General features: G+C 42.2%; 1 protein-coding gene across 2 annotated transcripts in view; it reads right to left on the bottom strand.

Moving 5' to 3' along the window:
- Positions 1 to 459: 459 nt before the first annotated feature.
- LOC121423418 (general transcription factor 3C polypeptide 3-like) overlaps positions 460 to 18,267 on the bottom strand; it is a 39,269-nt gene continuing 21,461 nt past the window's right edge. The window contains exons 14-15 of one of the 2 annotated variants that reach the window (XM_041618751.1): positions 14,011 to 14,103; positions 460 to 712 (exon numbers count right to left, since the gene is read on the bottom strand). In XM_041618751.1, the coding sequence (XP_041474685.1) occupies positions 599 to 712; positions 14,011 to 14,103 (207 nt within the window). In that variant the 3' untranslated portion in view covers positions 460 to 598. The remainder of the gene's footprint in view (positions 713 to 14,010; positions 14,104 to 18,267) is intronic. The other variant, XM_041618750.1, reaches the window with a different exon arrangement.

Below are 18,267 nucleotides of genomic sequence, written 5' to 3'. Positions count from 1 at the left end.
ATAATCACTTTGATATGTTTCAATTCAATTCAATCGATTACTACGAATGTGAGGGGAATCTGTTCATCCCTATCAAACAGGGACAAAATTAGATTTAAAGGTAAATGCCAGTTGTGGTAACGATATCAAAATGAGTTCGTACAGAATCCAATGAAATGACCACCAAAGTGTCTGTTTGTATACAAAAAAATATGTGCCAAAGGATTCTGGAAGAAATTGTGTAATTGCTGACAAATTAGCAAATAAGCACAGGATTCGGGTCAAGCGTCGGGCCGACGTTCAAGGCAATATAATACACTGTCCCACGTGCGCTTATCTGTGTGGGTGATCTTCAGTGTGAACATTTTTCAGCGTAGATTTCAAGATTTCACAAAGTTCAGTTTATGTAACTGTACCAGATCTAGATCCGCGATGATAAACTGACAATTAAGCCTGGTTTTCCAGACTTTCTCATGAAATCAGTGTTTACTGCAACTACTGGCATTTCTCTTTAAGGGTCTGTGGAATAACACCTGACTGACTGAAATTTATTTTCTAAACATAGTACGATGATATACTTTAAAGAGAGATGTTACCGTAAAACTTGAGAAGAACACACTTAGAGGTAACTGACCTTTATAGTAAGTCTCATGCAGTATTTATGATGTCTTGATCCCAAAGTGTTGTTTACTATCAAGCTAAATAGGTTCATCAGATTAATCTTCTCTCCCCACTGACAAGAAATTGAAAAAAAAATTAAATTAATCTGGGGAACAATGCACTATTAAACAAATAGGCCCGAATTCTGAAATCACGTTTAACTTAAACTCAGGTTGAAAGTTGTGGTTTAAGTATGGATAGCCAATTCTTGCATAAATCACTAATAGTAGAGAAATCATATTTCATCTCATTTGGCTCTCATATCATTCATAATTGTCTAGGAAGTATAAATAGATGATTGTCTTCACCATTGAAGAATCAGGAAAGAGCACTGTAAATATAAGAAACATATAACTTAATAAAAATTTTGACACTTTTGGCTTTCCATAATTTTAGCACAGAATCAGACCATGGTCTAAGTTAAACCTAATTTCAGAATACAAGTCGTAGGGGGTGTTGCAAGAAAATATTTGCAATCAGTTGCAACTATTCTGTTAATTTTACAATCAATAAATCAATATTAACTGTAGCAAATCAGATGACATTCCTTGTTGCATGAAACAGTTCAGTAGTCAATCACAAATTTACACTTGATTACAAGAGATATGAATGATTTAGGCACCAAAATAGACTTGCAATTGATCACAAGTTTCTTGCAATGCCTCATAAGACATTAAATTTCATGGACTATCATTAAAGGATACTGTAAATCCTTGTATCTAAGCAGCTGAGAGCAAATTAGTTCTATGGAATTTTATGTATTAAAAGCATTTTTTTCATACAAGCTCCCCAGGTAACCAAACACACTATGAGCCTTTTATATTAATAGAGTTATATGATATATTACATAATTGGACAATGGTTGCAAAACTAGCAGAAATCTAAAATATGCACATGGTTATCACATATCATTTTACATATCATTTTGATATGAAACGACATTCATAATACTTCAAGAATTAAAACATTTCAAATTATATACTCCATCATGCTTAGATATGAAATCATATATATTTCTATTTAAAACAAATCCTGGAAACTGAAGAATTTAGAATTAATCCTAGAAACTGATGAATTCAAAATCAATCCTAGAAAATGAGAATTCAAAATAAATCCAAGTAAACTTTGAGAATTTAAAATCAATCCTAGAAAATGTGAAAAATTAAAAATCGATTGAATCCTAGAAAATGGGATGAATTTAAAATCAATCCTAGAAACTGAACAATCTTTAAATCAATTCTAGAAACTGCGAACAATCTTTAAATCAATCCTAGAAACTGTGAACAATCTTTAAATCAATCCTAGAAACTGCGAACAATCTTTAAATCAATCCTAGAAACTGCGAACAATCTTTAAATCAATCCTAGAAACTGTGAACAATCTTTAAATCAATTCTAGAAACTGCGAAAAATCTTTAGATTGTTCGCAGTTTCTAAACTGCGAACAATCTGTGAAAAATCTTTAAATCAATTCTAGAAACTGCGAACAATCTTTAAATCAATCCTAGAAAATGTGAACAATCTTTAAATCAATCCTAGAAACTGTGAACAATCTTTAAATCAATCCTAGAAACTGCGAACAATCTTTAAATCAATCCTAGAAACTGTGAACAATCTTTAAATCAATTCTAGAAACTGCGAACAATCTATAAATCAATCCTAGAAACTTTATATCAATTCTAGAAACTGCGAACAATCTTTAAATCAATCCTAGAAACTGCGAACAATCTTTAAATCAATCCTAGAAACTGTGAACAATCTGAAATCAATCCTAGAAACTGTGAACAATCTTTAAATCAATCCTAGAAACTGCGAACAATCTTTAAATCAATCCTAGAAACTGCGAACAATCTATAAATCAATCCTAGAAACTGCGAACAATCTTTAAATCAATCCTAGAAACTGTGAACAATCTTTAAATCAATCCTAGAAACTGCGAACAATCTTTAAATCAATCCTAGAAACTGCGAAAAATCTTTAAATCAATCCTAGAAACTGTGAACAATCTGAAATCAATCCTAGAAACTGTGAACAATCTTTAAATCAATCCTAGAAACTGCGAACAATCTTTAAATCAATTCTAGAAACTGCGAACAATCTATAAATCAATCCTAGAAACTGCGAACAATCTTTAAATCAATCCTAGAAACTGCGAAAAATCTTAAAATCAATCCTAGAAAATGTGAACAATCTGAAATCAATCCTAGAAACTGCGAACAATCTTTAAATCAATCCTAGAAACTGCGAACAATCTTTAAATCAATCCTAGAAACTGTGAACAATCTTTAAATCAATCCTAGAAACTGCGAACAATCTTTAAATCAATCCTAGAAACTGCGAACAATCTTTAAATCAATCCTAGAAACTGCGAACAATCTTTAAATCAATCCTAGAAACTGCGAACAATCTTTAAATCAATCCTAGAAACTGTGAACAATCTTTAAATCAATCCTAGAAACTGCAAACAATCTTTAAACAATCCTAGAAACTGTGAACAATCTTTAAATCAATCCTAGAAACTGTGAACAATCTTTAAATCAATCCTAGAAACTGCGAACAATCTTTAAATCAATCCTAGAAACTGCGAACAATCTTTAAATCAATCCTAGAAACTGCGAACAATCTTTAAATCAATCCTAGAAACTGCGAACAATCTTTAAAACAATCCTAGAAACTGTGAACAATCTTTAAATCAATCCTAGAAACTGCGAACAATCTTTAAATCAATCCTAGAAACTGTGAACAATCTTTAAATCAATTCTAGAAACTGCAGACAATCTGAAATCAATCCTAGAAACTGCGAACAATCTTTAAATCAATTCTAGAAACTGCGAACAATCTTTAAATCAATCCTAGAAACTGCGAACAATCTTTAAATCAATCCTAGAAACTGTGAACAATCTTTAAATCAATTCTAGAAACTGCGAACAATCTTTAAATCAATCCTAGAAACTGCGAACAATCTTTAAATCAATCCTAGAAACTGTGAACAATCTTTAAATCAATTCTAGAAACTGCGAACAATCTTTAAATCAATCCTAGAAACTGTGAACAATCTTTAAATCAATTCTAGAAACTGCGAACAATCTTTAAATCAATCCTAGAAACTGTGAACAATCTTTAAATCAATTCTAGAAACTGCGAACAATCTTTAAATCAATCCTAGAAACTGTGAACAATCTTTAAATCAATTCTAGAAACTGCGAAAAATCTTAAAATCAATCCTAGAAACTGTGAACAATCTTTAAATCAATCCTAGAAACTGCGAACAATGTTTAAATCAATCCTAGAAACTGTGAACAATCTTAAAATCAATCCTAGAAACTGTGAACAATCTTAAAATCAATCCTAGAAACTGTGAACAATCTTTAAATAAATCCTAGAAACTGTGAACAATAATAATAATAATACATAACATAACGCGCTTACTACTGTTGTTTCTAAGCGCACTGTGTTCTGTTTATGGTATGTACTTGGGTTTAAAAAAAAAAAAAAAAGTGGCAGGGGATAATGAAACAGGTAATACAACTATTGTAATAATCAAAACTCAAAACTGGTGTGCACCTCAATTGACCGACCCACAACTGTGAATTATCTGTTAAACAGGTAGGTTTTGAGTAGGGTTTTGAACTGATTCACAGACTTGGCATTATGAATGTAAGATGGTAGCTTATTCCAAAGGGAAGGGGCAATTGAAGAAAAAGCGCGGTCACCGTATTTTGTAGAGGTTCGAGGTCCAGGAGTTAACTGCATTGTAGACGATGAACGAAGAGGTCTTGAGGAGGTATTAGAAAGTAAGGAAATGAGATCTGTAAGATATTTTGGGGCTTGGCCATTGACAATTTTGTAGGTGAGAAGGAGAACTTTGAAAGAGATACGGTGATGTATGGGGAGCCAATGAAGAGAACGCAGAATTGGAGTTATGTGCTCGGATTTCCTACTGAGAGAGACTAATCTAGCAGCAGAGTTTTGAACCCGTTGTAGTGGAACAAGGTATGTATGAGGGAGGTTAGAAAATATTGAGTTACAGTAATCTAGGTGACAGGAAACAAATGCATGTGTTAGTTTAGCAGTTGTGGGTCGGTCAAGTAATTTCCTGATCCTTCCAATTTTAAAAATACCATATGACGCAGACCTGCAAATTTGCTTGATATGATCTTGAAGTGTAAGATTGTTGTCAATCATTACACCAAGGTCGCGTACACACTCACTACCCTTCAGGGAAACATCAGTAGATAAGTCCGGGAATGGAGTAGTGTTTCTGAATTTTGAGGATATGTGTATGATCTCGGATTTTCGTTCATTAAGGCAGAGTTTGTTATTCAGAGACCATATCTTAATGTCTTCAAGGCAGCTATGGAGCTTTTGCGCTGCTTCAGCCTTCGCATTGGGTTTGAGAGTAACATAAATTTGTGTGTCATCAGCGTACATTACGTGCTGAACACCTTGGTGAGAATCTATGAGCTTGGACAGTGGACTGGTATAAAGAATAAAAAGTAGTGGACCGACTACGGAACCCTGCAGAACGCTACAAATTAAGGGGAATGGTTCAGAAACCGTATCATTAATAATTACTTGTTGGGACCGACCATGAAGATATGAGCGGATCCATTCCAAGACAGTTCCCGTGATGGGGAATTCCTTCTCAAGGCGATTTAATAGCAGACTGTGGTCAATAGTGTCAAAAGCGGCTGTGTAATCAAGAAGGACCAATGCTATTTCGTCGCCCTTGTCCACAGCCAGCAGAAAGTCGTTGAAAAGTTTGACCAACGCAGTCTCTGTTGAGTGATGGTTCCTGTAAGAAGACTGAGGCACAGGAAACATGCCGAATCCCTCAAGATGAACTCTGAGCTGTGATGATACAATTCTCTCAAGGACCTTACCGAGGAAAGGAAGGTTTGCGATCGGACGGTAGTTATTTAGCGAATTTGGGTCGAGTGTAGGCTTCTTGAGGAGAGGAAGGAGTAGAGATGACTTGAATGGTTCGGGGAAGAGACCGGAGGACAAAGAAATGTTGAACAGCTTAGTGATGAGAGGCAGGATATCGTGAAGAGTGTCTTTCAATAACCAGGTCAGAATAGGGTCCAATTTGCAGTGCTTTGATGGCAGTGATATGATGAGTTTCCTGACTTCCTGATCAGAGACAGGACGAAATTCCGAAAATTTGCACTGAGGACCGACTGGAAGAGTGGATGCTGGTAATAAAGATGGGTCAGAGAAAGCTGATACCACATTGGATATCTTCTTGACAAAGAACTTAGCAAAGCTATTGGCCAGTTCACAGTCAGATGAGTGATCAGGAAGAATCGGCGAGTGATGCGGTGAGGAGAGTGACTTCACAAGACCGAAGAGCATCTTGGTATCGGCATCGGCGATAAGATTCTTAAGGTAGGTTGACTTAGCCTTGAAGATACATTCATAGTAGGATTCATACTCTATACGATAAAGTTCCTTGTCTGAAGAAAGTCCCGACTTCATCATACGACGTTCTGCTCGGCGTCTTCGTTTCTTTGCCTCCTGTATCTCATCGATGAACCATGGTGATTTAGGTCGAATTGTGATGGTTCGCGTCTGGAGGGGAGCGTGCCTATCTAATAAAGAACTGAGGAAGGTATTGTAATGACCAGCAACCACAGAGGGACAACTATGGTCGAGAAGTGAACCAATTGATAGTATAATGTCATTACACAGGGAATCCATGTCAATACTGCGATACTGTCTATAGCTGACTTTCTTCTTGGGGTTCTGCGGCTTGGTGAGGTTAGCTCTGGCAACAAGGGCAGAATGATCCGAAGGCATCGAAGACAGCACGTTGACATGGTGGATGTCATTGGAGTCTGAGTCTCTAGTGAAAAGTAGGTCCAGGGTGTGGCCGGCACGGTGTGTGGCTCCTTGAACATGCTGCTTAAACCCTAGAGAATCTACACCATCCAAGAATGACTTTACAAAATTATCATTGGGGTTATCTATGTGTACATTAAAATCCCCAAGTAATATAGGAACGACGTCATTAACAGTTACAGTTTCTAGGAGAGTTAAAAACTCTTCCAAGAAGATCCTATTGGATGAGTTGTTACTCGTGGAAGGAGGGGGGCGATAAACACAGTATAACCTAACAACAGAGGATGCAGTGAGATTTAGAGTTAAATCTAATAACTCAAAGGAGGAAAAGTTGTGATTTGGATTAACAGTACACCATATTGTTGATTTGTAAAGAACAAAAATACCACCACCCCTAGAGGATACACGGGGTTGGTTTGTGTAGTCATAATTTGGCAAAGAGGATTTCAGATCTGCAATCCTAGAAACTGTGAACAATCTTTAAATAAATCCTAGAAACTGAACAATCTTTAAATTAATCCTAGAAACTGTTAAGAGTGTTAAAGTCAATACAAGAAACCATGAAAATACTTACCTGATTTTCTTATTTACGAGATAACTCATACATCTACTTGATTTGCTAGTTCAGCCTTCTGGACTGCCATACCCGAATAGAACTCCCAAGGATTTAAAAAGCGCGCGCGCGCCCTCTCCCGTTCAGGCTTACTACCCATGAACACCGCGCAATTAGCGTCCATCTTCCTCAACTTTTGCAAGCCCATACGTTGAAACATGTTGCTACGCAAGGCGGAGGGTCGGTGGGAGGGTATCAAGTAGATGTATGAGTTATCTCGTAAATAAGAAAATCAGGTAAGTATTTTCATGATTTACTTCAATAACTCCATACATCTACTTGATTTGCTAGACCAGCACGGACTCAACCCGTAGGGAGGCATGTTTTCAAATGTAAGCCCGAAAAATTAAACACCAAAGGAAACACGAAAATTAGGGAGAGGGGGAAAAAGCCGCAGCTGCTTTAAGCGCCGAAGCAGCAAATCTCGCCTCACTGGACGGAATGTCCTTCAAGTAGAATGAAGTGAAGGAGTTAGATGAGCGCCAAAAGGCGGCTCTCGAGATGTCCTCGAGGGGAATGCCCTGGAAAAGGGCCCATGACGAACTAATGCCCCTAGTGTCATGGGCTTTAGGCCTGGTTGTATCCGATAACAAAGCACCCGCGCCCGCTGAGTTGATGGCCTCAACAATCCATCTAGAGATGGTGTCGCGGGATGCCGCTGAGAAGGGTTCACGTGAAATTACGAATAATTGATCTGAACTCCTAGACGATTTGGTGCGATCCAAGTACCACTTCAACGCCCTCACGGGACACCACAATCTATCCTCTGAAATAGATGAAAAACTAGACAGAGGGGCCAGGAAGATTTCAACTGAACCAGACGACATAGTTTGATTCTTTGCGATGAACGAGGGGGTCGGAATTAACCTAACACCCCGTCTCTCCCAGCGAATGTGTCCCGGGGAAACACACAGGGCATGGAGAGAACTTCGCCTTTGGCCCGAAGCGATAGCCATTAAAAACGCTGTTTTGATGGCTAAGTTATGGAGAGAAGCCTCCGCTAGGGGCTCAAAGGGCGGTTTTGCAAGGGCCCTAAGGACTGCAGGCAAACTCCACGACGGGGCTAAAGATTTGACTGGTGGCCGCTTCACAAAAAAGGATTTTAATAAATCCGTAATGACTGACGAGTTAGATACAGAAGAACCATCCGCGAAACCGCGGTGCGTCGCTGCAATCGCGGACCGATAGCCCCTGATAGTTGCGATCGCTTTGCCTTTATCAAAAAGGTCAACCAGAAAATCTGCGATCGACGCAATCGAAGCAGAGCGAGGATCGAGTGAGCGTTGATTGCACCACTCTGAAAAGATGCCAAGTCTGGAGTTGTATAAGCCCAACGTGGAAGCACGCCTGCTTTCCGAGACAAACTTGGCTGCCCGAGCCGACAGACCTAGGGCCCGGGCATCCTCCCCGAGAGCGGCCATGCAGTCAAGTGTAGTGACTCCGGCCGCGGATGCCTGATTCCCGAGAGGGGCTGGGAAACTAGCTGACTTGTCGGAGGTAGAGTGAGAGGATCCCCCACTAATAATTCCAGTAGTTGGGGGAACCACGCCCTTCCCGGCCAGTTGGGTGCTATGAGAAGTACCCACGCCCTGTCCGCCTTCACCTTCCGGAGGACCTGCGGGATCAGGGAGAAAGGCGGGAAGGCATAGCACCTCTGACGTCCCCAGTTCATTGAGAAAGCATCGAGATGTGACGCTTCCATCTCGTTTACTCGAGAGCAGAAGACTGGGAGCTTCCGATTCAGTGCTGTTGCGAACAGGTCGATGTCCAGCGGTCCCCAGCGGTGGAGAATCGACCTGAAGATCTCTGGGTTTAGTGCCCACTCGGAGGGGAGGCACCGCCCCCGAGAGAGGAAGTCGGCTATGAGATTGTCCCTGCCCGGTATGTACGAGGCGATCGGGACAATCTCCGTTGCACGACACCACTTCCAGAGACCCGCAGCCAACGCGTCGAGAGAATTCGACCGTGTGCCCCCTTGTCTGTTTATGTAGGCTGCCACAGACCTGTTGTCCGTGCGGACCAGCACTGTCCGCCCGATTAGCTTGTGCTGAAAGTGGCGAAGAGCGTTGGACACCGCTTGCATTTCCAACACATTGATGTGAGGGAGGGCGCCTGGATAAGCCCAATCTCCGGACACCATCTCCCCCTCGCAGTGGCCTCCCCAACCGGAGAGCGAGGCGTCGGTGGTCAATGAGGCTGACGGGAGGGGAGTCTGTAGTGGCTTTCCCTGAGCCACGAACGCTGGGCGAGTCCAGGGCGCTAAACTGCGACGGATAGCCAGTGGTAAGGGAATCCGAGAATGCAGTGAGTCTACTCCGGGGCTGTAGTAGCGGAGAAGGTGTCTTTGGAAGGGCCTCATATAGAGACGACAATCTTGCATTATGTCTACTAAGCTGGCCATATAGCCTAGTAACTGAAGCCAGACGCGGGCTCTCACGTGACTGCGCCCCCTTAGGGAGCGGGCGAGAGACGTGATCGACCGCACCCTCTCTGGGCTGGGCCGTGCGAGCTGGTTTGGTATATCTATCCTCGCGCCCAAATACGTGGGGACGCGGGAAGGAGTGAGCTCCGATTTCTCCCAGTTGATTATGAACCCGAGGTTCTGAGACACCCGTAGTAGCAAGGAGAGGTGAGCTTGTAACTTTACCTCTGAGTCTGCGACAAGAAGCCAGTCGTCTAGATAGACGAAGAGTCGCAGGCCTTGGTTTCTCAAATAGGCTGCCACGGTGGTGACTATGCGTGTAAACACTCGGGGCGCCGGTCTTAGCCCGAACGGGAGGGCCCGGAATCGGTAAGTCACGCCGTCGAATTGAAAACCCAGCAGGTCTCGTGAGGCTGGGTGGATGGGAATGTGGAAGTACGCGTCGCGTAAATCCAGGGACACTGCCAAGTCCGCCGCCTCCAGTGAGGGGAGGATCGTGGCTAACGTTTCCATCCGGAAATGTTCGGTCGGAATGAATGTATTGATTCTCTTCATGTTGAGAATCATTCTTAATTTGCCCGAGCGCTTGGGGATGACGAAGATCGGGGATAGACAAAGATTGGGGTTGTCTGTCACCCTCTCTATTGCGTCCTTCTCCACCAGTGCGGCGATTTCGGCCGCAATGTACTGATGGTGGAGGGTGGAGGAAGGCGGTGAGGCGATGCGAATCGCGCCGTGCGGGAAGGCTTCTGTTTCTATAAAGAAGCCGTCTCGCACGACGGATAAGATATATGCGTCTTCCGTGATTTCCTCCCAAGCCGGGAGGAAATGGCGGAGACGCCCGCCTACCTTGCCCAGCGCTCGGGGCAGCATGTCAAACCGACTGCTTCGGTTTGGGCGGCGCCTTCGAATTGGGTCGCCCCCCTCTTCCCCTGCCCCTGCCTCTGGCTTCTCGCTGGTCTCGAGAGACTTGGAAGTTACGAGGCGGCGGTGCTGGAGCCCGGCGTCTCCGGGCAGCAGCAGAGCGGGGGTGGGCTTGCGCCCTCGGAGCTGGAGGCTTCCTTGTCGTGGGAGCCGCCGGGCGCTTGGGTCTGAGCTCTTTAATAAGCTCTGACGCCTGCTTGCGACCGTCGACCTCCTCCTTGAGGAGGGAGGCCGCTGCGCCCCCGAAGAGGAACTTGTTGCTTTGGGGGATGCCTGGGAGGAAGTTAGCGATTTCCTTGGGCGGGATGCCGAGTTTGCTGAGCGCCTTCTCCCGCCGAGCATTGGTTACGAGGGACGCAGAAAAGGATAATTGCATCCATAAGTCGCCAATCAGAGAAAGTAACGCTTCATCTAAGGCGACCGCGTCATCGTCCGACACTCCCAACTCAGGCGATTGGGCTCTGAGAGCCATTAGGGCCCCGAGGTACGCCGTCAGGCGAAGGGCCGAGCGGGTTTGACGCTCATATGCTACCTCCTGTTTTTCCGACGAGTTGTGCTGGTTGGCGGAAAAACGGGTCCCCAATCTCGCCCCGATACGATCGAGTTCTGGTGAGAATGATTTGGGCAAGAAAAATGCTTCTTGGTCCTCCTGGACAAAGGTAAACTGTCTTCCATAAGACTTCTGCCCTTTGTTCTTAACCAGTGGGGAGCTGGCTAGAGCGGCAGCATTCTCAAAGGCCGACTTGAAGTCCTTAGTTAATCTAATGCCTTTCGACGCCTGAAGCGGCGGGGCAAAAAATAAGGACTCCCCTTCTTCATCGATACCCCCGCTCGGAGGGTAGATGTGGGGCAGATACTTCTCCAGTAGCGCCTGGGCGCTTACTGCGGAGTCGGCCGTGGGAGGGTTATCCTCGCCTTCGAGAGACTCCTCGTAAGGGGAGTCTCGCTCGTTCTGATCGGGGAGGATGTCATGACAAGTTTCCTCCCCTGGAGGGGCTCCTAAAGCCGCGGGGGCCATATGGCCTCTCGGTCGGTTCTCCGGGAGGCAAGGGCGTCCCGTATGCGTCGGGGTAGTGGACTCGAGAGATTCAACCGAATCGCTCGAGGATTCCCCGGGTGTCTGGTGGTTATCTCTCACTTGTCTCGCATGATGCTCGGAGGCACCAGCGGAATGAGTAGAGGTCGAGGGTGGGGCGAACCCGCACCGCTCGAAGGCAGAATACAGCAGCGTGAATAGCTGTGACATCTGACCACCGACACAAGGGTCTGAAGGAGGAATGCCCCTGGCAGCAGGGCTGGCCGACCTCTCCTTAGACCTCTTCTTCTTCTTCTTTCTTGCGGGCTCCGCCGGCGTGGCCGGAGCAGAAGAAGGCACAAGAGGCGCGGGTGATCTCTTACGATTTGCCGCCCCTGGCAGGGCGGCCGCCAACAACGCAAAATCACCCGAATCTGACGGGGTCAGATTGTGGTCACAGTCTGATGTGTGACGCCTCTCGCGGTCAGGGGCTGGGCGATCTCTCCCGATGCTGTCAACGGAGGACGACTTATACGACAGAGATCCTGACCTGTGCCGGGGGGAGAGAACCGCACTCTCCCCCCGGACTTCTGGTGACCCGGTAGCCGGTGGGTCGCATAGCCCTTTGGGTGCTGCGGCGGCAGGACCTAGTTTAGGCTTGGAAGCCTTGGCTACCACTTTTTTCTTTGTCCGAGACCGTGGCGCCACAGTCTCGGCCTTCCTACTCTTAGCATCCGACCGCAAGTTCGGAATGCTGAACGACGCACCCTCATACTCACCGCCGCCGGTGGAGGCGGTCGAATTCTGAACACTTGCAAGCGGGGCGATCCCCGTGGGGGACACCGGGTCCTCTGGGGCTGTGTTAGTCCCGCTCATCGGTGCCTCTCTCTACCCTGAAAAAAGAAAAGAACAAGAGTTTTTTTTTTTTTTTTTTTTTTTTTTTTTTTTTTTTTTTTTTTTTACCAAGATCTCGCTTGTGAGACCGGAGTGGTCTTACTCTCCTCCTATAAGAAGTTTGTTTGGGTAAACAGAACAATTCAAAAGGGGAAGGGTAGGGAGGTAGAAGAACCTAATAATAGTTTAGATATCTACCTGTAAGGTTCTTAGAACACCTGTATAGAATCGGATAAAAGGGATTGAGAACTTTTACGATAATTTCCAAGAGAAAAAACGTAACCTCCTGTGGAAAGGTAAAGAAAACAGAACAGGAGGAAGGGGGGAACGTCTCTAATAACGATTTCAAGAGGAGGAACGACACAGAAAAAGAACCTCAAAGAAGAATCGTAGAGCCCGCCTGTCGAAATAAAAACTATAAGACTAGGAGGGGAGAGGGAATTGAAGGAAGAAACAATTCCGGGAGAGGTCAGAAACAAAAAGAATTTCTAACAAGAAGAAGACCCCACCTGCAAAAAAAAATTTTTTTTTTTTTTGGGGGGGGGGGGGGGGGTTGAGAAGTCAATCAACCCAGACGAAATCGCTTAAGTCTAATTAAAAACTCCCTGTAGAGGAAAAGAGGGGGTTTTAAGTTCCGTCTGTGAATAAAATCTTAATCAAGAGAAATTATTCAGAGAAGAAAGGAACAAGAAAAGAACTTGAGGATCCGGCTGTGAATAAAAAATCAATCAAGAAATTTATTCAGAACAGGAAGGAAAGAATTGAGTTTAAGATCCGTCTGTGAAAAAATTATCAAACAAGAAATTTAATCCAAACAGAAAGGAAAAAGGAATTGAGTTAAGATCCACCTGTGAATAAAATATCGATCAAGAAATTTATTCAGAACAGAAGGAAAAGGGAATTGAAGAATTAATCAATCAATAATCAATTGAAATTCTTAATAATCAATTCCGGAAGAAAGGGAAAAAAACAGAGTCGTAAATCTCAACCTGTAAAGGGAATAACAAGAACACTCACTGCAACAAGTGTAGAGGTTGTCTAGAAAATAATTCAAGAGAACGGCACTAAAAACTACCACACTATGAACATGAAGAACAAGACCGTGGCAGGAGAAGGTTTGCTGCCACGTAGGCAGATTAAACCCGGTGCCTCGCGAACGCGCTAGCGAAGCGGCGCGACGAGGGGGGGGGGTACGAAGGACCCACCGCCGAGGAACGTGTTTCAGCGTGAAGAACCCAAACGTTAGGAAAACAAAATAAGTGTCACAAAAAAACACGCTAAAAAGTCGCGCCGGGTGTAAATCCTGAACACAATCTAACACACAAATGGGGAGATTGAAATAAAAAGGGAGAATGCACAAAGATAAGCAAAAAGAGTAAACCAAAAATCAAAAAAGATTTGAAATTTGGGAGACTTATCTGAGCACGTCTGATCCGTAGGCTTGCCGAAAGCAAAAGAGGAAGATGGACGCTAATTGCGCGGTGTTCATGGGTAGTAAGCCTGAACGGGAGAGGGCGCGCGCGCGCTTTTTAAATCCTTGGGAGTTCTATTCGGGTATGGCAGTCCAGAAGGCTGAACTAGCAAATCAAGTAGATGTATGGAGTTATTGAAGTAAATATAAGAATTTAAAAGCAATCCTAAAAAAGATGTGAAGAATGAATACCTGATTGACAAACTCCCTGATAGATGAAAAAGCATCGTCATAATTCTCATGATGATAAGAGGCGCAGACCAACATGAATCTCAGCTTCTGTATCTATACAACAAACGGTAAATAACAATGTAACATCATGAATGTTTCCATAAAGATTTGCTTTGGCACCACAAAGCAGCTCAAAGTACATACTGTGTCATCAGGAATCAACACTGGGTATATTTTCAGCTTACCAAACAGGCAATTTCAGTGACAATTTCTGCCATAATCATCTTTTCAAAAATCTTGAGACATCAGAATTCGCACAGTCAAACATGCCAAGTTTCAGCTCTATTTATGAGAGTGAGATGGGGCTGAATCAGCCCCCCATCTTATTCGGGTTTAAAAGCACTTAATGGGGAAGTTCACCCTGAAGAAAGTGTGGTGTAAAAAAAAGCAGAAAAAATAATAGAAAATATTGATCAAGGTTTGAGAAAAATCCATTATTAAAGATTTGAAAAGTTATCAGAAATTGAAGTTTTGGATTTGTGATGTCATTAACGAGCAGATGTCACATATTTTATGTAATAGATAATGCATTAATTTCAATTTCTAATGGTTCATGATTATTTATTTTTGTTTTCTTTTTAGGAATGGGTGTGAAATGATTTGTCTATTGATAAACTAAAGGTACAGAAAAAAAAACATTTTCAATTTTCTAAGAAAATGACATTTATTTTTACAATACGATACGTAGGAAAACTGCTCGCACATCACATCAGGTACGGAAATGAAGGACTTCTCCTGTAGATTTTCCGATCTTTACTTCTAGTAATTGACGGCCTAAACAGTTTAAACTTGTGGAACTTTACGTGCGTTGAGAAATGGAGGTTTTAAATCTTTCCCCCCACCAAAATTTATCCAACAGATTTTTAAACATTTCCACTGATTTTGCTTCCACGACTTCTGTAGGCAGTTTGTTCCAGTCAGAAATTACTCTTTGACTAAAAAATTTGCTCCTTAGTTCCAACCGAGATCGTCCTGTGAAGAGCTTGAACTTGTGACCTCTAGTTGCTGAATGGATTGCAGGTGTGAAAAATGTGTCACTCGAGATCCCAAACTTTCCATTTAACAGTTTATACACAGTAATCATATCTCCTCTTCGTCTTCTGTAAAACAGTGAGTGAAGGTTTAGTCTCTCTAAACGTAGTTCATACGGTAAGCTCTGGAGACCAGGAATCATGCGAGTAGCTCTCCTTTGCACTTTCTCTACTTTGTCTGCATCCATTTTGAATCTCACGTGCCATAAAATGTTCCCATATTCCAGATGAGGTCGAACCAGAGATACAAACAAAATTGGTAATATTTCAGGGGTTATTTGAGAAAAAGTCCTGTGTATTCAAGTACTAGTATTTGGTTAGCTTTCAAAACAGCTGCTGAGACATGTTGGTGAAAATTGAGCTCTTCATCCATGATAACACCAAGATCTTTCTCCTGCTTACATGGTTCTAATTCGTCTCCATTCATAGTATAAACACTTTTTGAATTGTTCTTCCCAATATGTAGAACCTTGCATTTCTTAGTATTAAATTTAAGTTGCCAGGTTTCACTCCATTCGACAGCATGAGTAAGATCAGCTTGAAGAGTCTTTTGTTTAACATCAGAGCTAACATCGCCGATGATTTTGGTATCGTCGGCAAAAATATACACAGAATTGTCCAAAATATTAGGTAGATCATTTATAAAGATGACAAAGAGAATGGGTCCTAACACGCTCCCTTGCGGAATTCCACTGCTTACTTGACTCCAATCAGAACTCTCACCATTAATAGTCACTCTCTGTTCCCTTCCTGTTACAAAGGCTCTTATCCAAGCATGTAATTTTCCAACTATACCATATGACATTAATTTCTTGAGAAGTCTCTCATGAGGAACAGAGTCAAATGCTTTACAAAAGTCTAAATAAATGACATCAATAGGAATTCCAGCATCAAGTTTGCCTGTTATTTCTTCCATTGCACATAAAAGTTGTGTCATACAGGACCGATTGGGAGTAAATCCATGTTGACAGTTTGAAAGTAAACAATGATCCATCAGATGTTGCATCACTATATCCCGAATTAGACTTTCCATCAGTTTTCCAACCACTGAAGTTAAACTTATTGGTCTATAGTTTTCAATGTTCTTCTTGCTTCCCTTTTTGTGAAGCGGAGTTATGTTTCCGACTTTCCAATCAACGGGAAGCATGCCTTCTTCAAATGACTTCTCAAAGATAATTTGTAGTGGAACAGAAATAGAACGTGCAGTTTCCTTCAACAGTCTTGGATGCATTTCGTCTGGACCTGGAGATTTGCTTCCATTCAGTTTGAGAACTTTCTTTTCTATCTTTTCTCTAGTAATAATTACATCTGATAGTGGTGGACCAGAGTAAAGCCAATTTACATCCAGCATACAGTACAAATTTTCATTCACAAAAACGCTTGAAAAGAAGTCATTAAGAAGTTTTGCCTTCTCTAAGTCTGAACGTATGACTTTTCCCTCAGAGTCTACTAGATCACTTATTCCAGGCCTTGATTTTATCTTCCTGTTGGCATACTTCCAAAATCTCTTTGGGTTTGAGGCTACCTCCTTAGCTAGTGATCCTTCATACTCAATACAGTCCTGTCTGGTAACTTGTCTCAAATGATTACGTATCCTTTTGTATTTAGCATGATCAATAATACTTTCAGTGTTTAAATATATCTTCCATGCTTTTTTCTTCTTGCTGGATAATCTCAATGCTTCTTTCGATATATATGGGCTCCTACGTTGCTTCGAGTCTCTTATGGAAGGGAGGCACACATTCTCGAACAAAAGTAAGGAATATATCTTTAAAGAGTTTCCAGGCATCGCAGCATGTCCTGTCTACTAAAAGTTCACTCCACTTAATATCACTGAGAAGGTAATTGAGTTTCTCGTAATCTCCTTTGTCTAATTTCAACTTTAATGACTTTGTTCTGGCTCTTTTTTCTCCAGAAACTTTTAAGTTCACAACAATACAACAATGGTCACTTTTTCCTAATGGAGGCAGCATATCCAAGTTTTTAATCATTTCTTCTGTGATTGTAATAACAAGGTCTAAAACACTAGGATTTTGCCCTTGCCTAAATCTTGTATATTCAGATACATGTTGAAATAAATACGAGTCTTGAAGAGCATCTAAAAAATGTTTAGCCTGGCCATCACCTGACCCTCCAACGTACCATAAATTCCAGTCTATTTCAGGAAAATTAAAGTCACCAACAATAAATATAGCTGTGTCTTTGTTTTCAGATAGTTGTCTAAGGTGATTATTCAACAATATATTATTTTCTATAGCACTTGATGGGCTTCGATATATACATCCTACAAGAAGCTTTGAATTTCCTTGTAGAGTTATCATACACCATGATGATTCAATAAAGTCATTAAACATATCCACTTCAATCACCTTGAGCGTAGTCCTTGTGTATATCAAAACTCCACGAGAATTGCACTTGCCCTTTTCAAGGTTTCCAAATATATTAAATCCATGTATATTAAATGAAGTCAGAGTTGATTCTGTTACAGAAGATTTAGGTTTTGCTTCAGTCACCAAAATAATATCAATATTCAAGTTATTCACAATAATCTCCAACTCAATCATTTTGTTAGATAAAGAGTCTGCATTTGTATACAGAATTTTCAAATCATTTCCGGTTTCAAATGCCACTGGATTGTCATCAACTGAACATTTACTCTCCTGTAGTCAACACTCACCGAGGTCAACTCCTCCTATTGCTCCTTCTAACCTTGACTCATCTGTTGGAGCTTGTCCATCTTTAGGTTGAGTGCTGGGTCGCACTTCTTGTATGTCTTCTGACTGTTGGAAGCTAGACTGAACATTCTCTTTCATCTGCTTGTCCTTCGTCTGCCGAGAGGAGGAATGTGCCACATTCTCTGTACGCTTCTGCTTGAGTTTCACATCAACATTGTAGGTGACTAATCTTCCTCTGCGAATCGTCAAATTTTCTTCACCCTCCTCGCGTCTCCTCTTGAGCTCTTCCCTCAGAGCTTTACGCTCTAAACGCTGTTGTTTAGTCATGTCTGGTGCAACGAATACATTCATCCATTTCTCTACTTTTCTCAAGTTTTTTGCTGACTTCAAGATTTCACTTCTGTGTGTAGCATCTTCAAGTTGTACCAACAGAACCCTAGGCTTGGCGTTCTGATTTTGGATCCTCCCACCCAGTCGTATGACTTTCATAATCCTAACTCCCTCTACGTGAC

This window comes from Lytechinus variegatus, chromosome 11 (assembly GCF_018143015.1).
Source record: "Lytechinus variegatus isolate NC3 chromosome 11, Lvar_3.0, whole genome shotgun sequence".
NCBI classification, from domain to species: domain Eukaryota; kingdom Metazoa; phylum Echinodermata; class Echinoidea; order Temnopleuroida; family Toxopneustidae; genus Lytechinus; species Lytechinus variegatus.
Note: the sequence above shows the minus strand (reverse complement) of the source record. Positions and strands in the feature narration are given on the sequence as shown.